The sequence below is a fragment of the Cyprinodon variegatus genome, unplaced genomic scaffold, assembly GCF_000732505.1.
Source record: "Cyprinodon variegatus isolate N-32 unplaced genomic scaffold, C_variegatus-1.0 Scaffold1795, whole genome shotgun sequence".
Taxonomy (NCBI): domain Eukaryota; kingdom Metazoa; phylum Chordata; class Actinopteri; order Cyprinodontiformes; family Cyprinodontidae; genus Cyprinodon; species Cyprinodon variegatus.
In genome coordinates this window covers 70,286-71,551 of record NW_015152248.1, presented here as the reverse complement: position 1 = coordinate 71,551, position 1,266 = coordinate 70,286, and the positions used below count along the sequence as shown (strand labels likewise).

The following is a 1,266-nucleotide window of genomic DNA, read 5'->3' as shown; positions in this document are numbered from 1 at the left end:
CCTATTTTAAGAAAAAAATGACTTATCTAGATTGTGATTTTTTCCAGTGTAGCAGGTTGAATATTGTCTCACCTCAGTCTCGTCTTTGAATTTGGAGACCTTTGGGGAGGTCTGGAGCATGCTCAGCAGAGCCCTTTTAATGTTGAGGGCCCACACCGGCTCCCCCTCCTGATGACAGACGGCTGTGACCTTCCCCCCCTGGAGGGAGAACTTGAGGCGTGTTTTCTCCAGTGACTCCCTGGGAAACAAAAACACCAGATGAGCAGTCCCCCCCCCCTCATCCTTCCTCCCAAGACAAGAGAACAAACAGAGGAGCCACATCTGAACCAATAAAGGATAGAAATCAGAAGGATCCGGTAAAGTTGCCGGTTGTACGCAGCAACCGAAACGTTGACAGGGTGTTACCTCAAAGTTTTTAAATGCAGGACAGAGTGTTCCCTCTGAGGGGAGAGACGCTTTATCTGGGAGCTCCTTATCTGTCGGAAAAGCAGACGCTTAAAACCACAACGCTCTGTGCTTTTTACACCGGAAAAAATCCAAATCTAGATAAGTCCTTTTTTCTTAAAAGAAGTGCATTTGTTCTTGGATTGAGGTAAAAGAGACATTTTTCCAATGGAACAAGACAATTTATACTTAAAATAAGAAAACACAATTGCATTGTCTTATGCATATTATCTTATTATCTTATTTTAAGAGTAAAAATACTCATTCCATTGGCAAACTACCTAATTTACCTCAAATTAAGGGTAAATACACTTAATTTAAGACATTTTTACTAATCTCTAGATGTTTTTTCCAGTGTAGAAAACCAAAGAACATCTTGGAGCCAAAGCCGACCTGCATCATTAGGTGACAGTTGGAGACCACCTGGATATCCACCAGGCAGTCCAGGGCCAGGCCGTTCCTGCCACCGTGTGAGCCATGGAGGGTGGTGGTGATAGATGTGCTGTACCTGTAGGTGTATCTCACTCCTTTCTGACCTGAGAAGTCAGTGTGTTGAGATCCTGAAGGTGTAGAGATCAACACATCCAATCCTTGTTTGCCAGTCTTCAAATGATTTGACTTGTTTTTCTTAATATTCGAGGGTTTATTTTGTGCTGTAAAATCTCACCAGAACAACTTGAGTCACAGCGAGTTGCTTCCACCAGACGACAGCCACCTACTAAACATAAGGTCCAGTAAAACCTCTGATCCCATTGGAAATTCTAATCTCTCCACTGACATATTGAGAAGAAATGTGAAAACTTACCATAGAGAAGTGAAAAA

The 1,266-nt window shown here is 42.6% G+C and overlaps 1 protein-coding gene across 1 annotated transcript in view; it reads right to left on the bottom strand.

Annotated features, from left to right (window-relative positions):
• Positions 1 to 1,003, bottom strand: part of LOC107104566 (apolipoprotein B-100-like) — a gene marked incomplete at its 3' end in the record, with an annotated part of 12,898 nt that extends 11,895 nt beyond the window's left edge. The window contains exons 1-3 of the mRNA XM_015404585.1: positions 838 to 1,003; positions 406 to 476; positions 73 to 238 (exon numbers count right to left, since the gene is read on the bottom strand). Coding sequence (XP_015260071.1) covers positions 73 to 238; positions 406 to 476; positions 838 to 846 — 246 coding nt within the window. The remainder of the gene's footprint in view (positions 1 to 72; positions 239 to 405; positions 477 to 837) is intronic.
• Between the last annotated feature and the right edge of the window lie 263 nt (positions 1,004 to 1,266).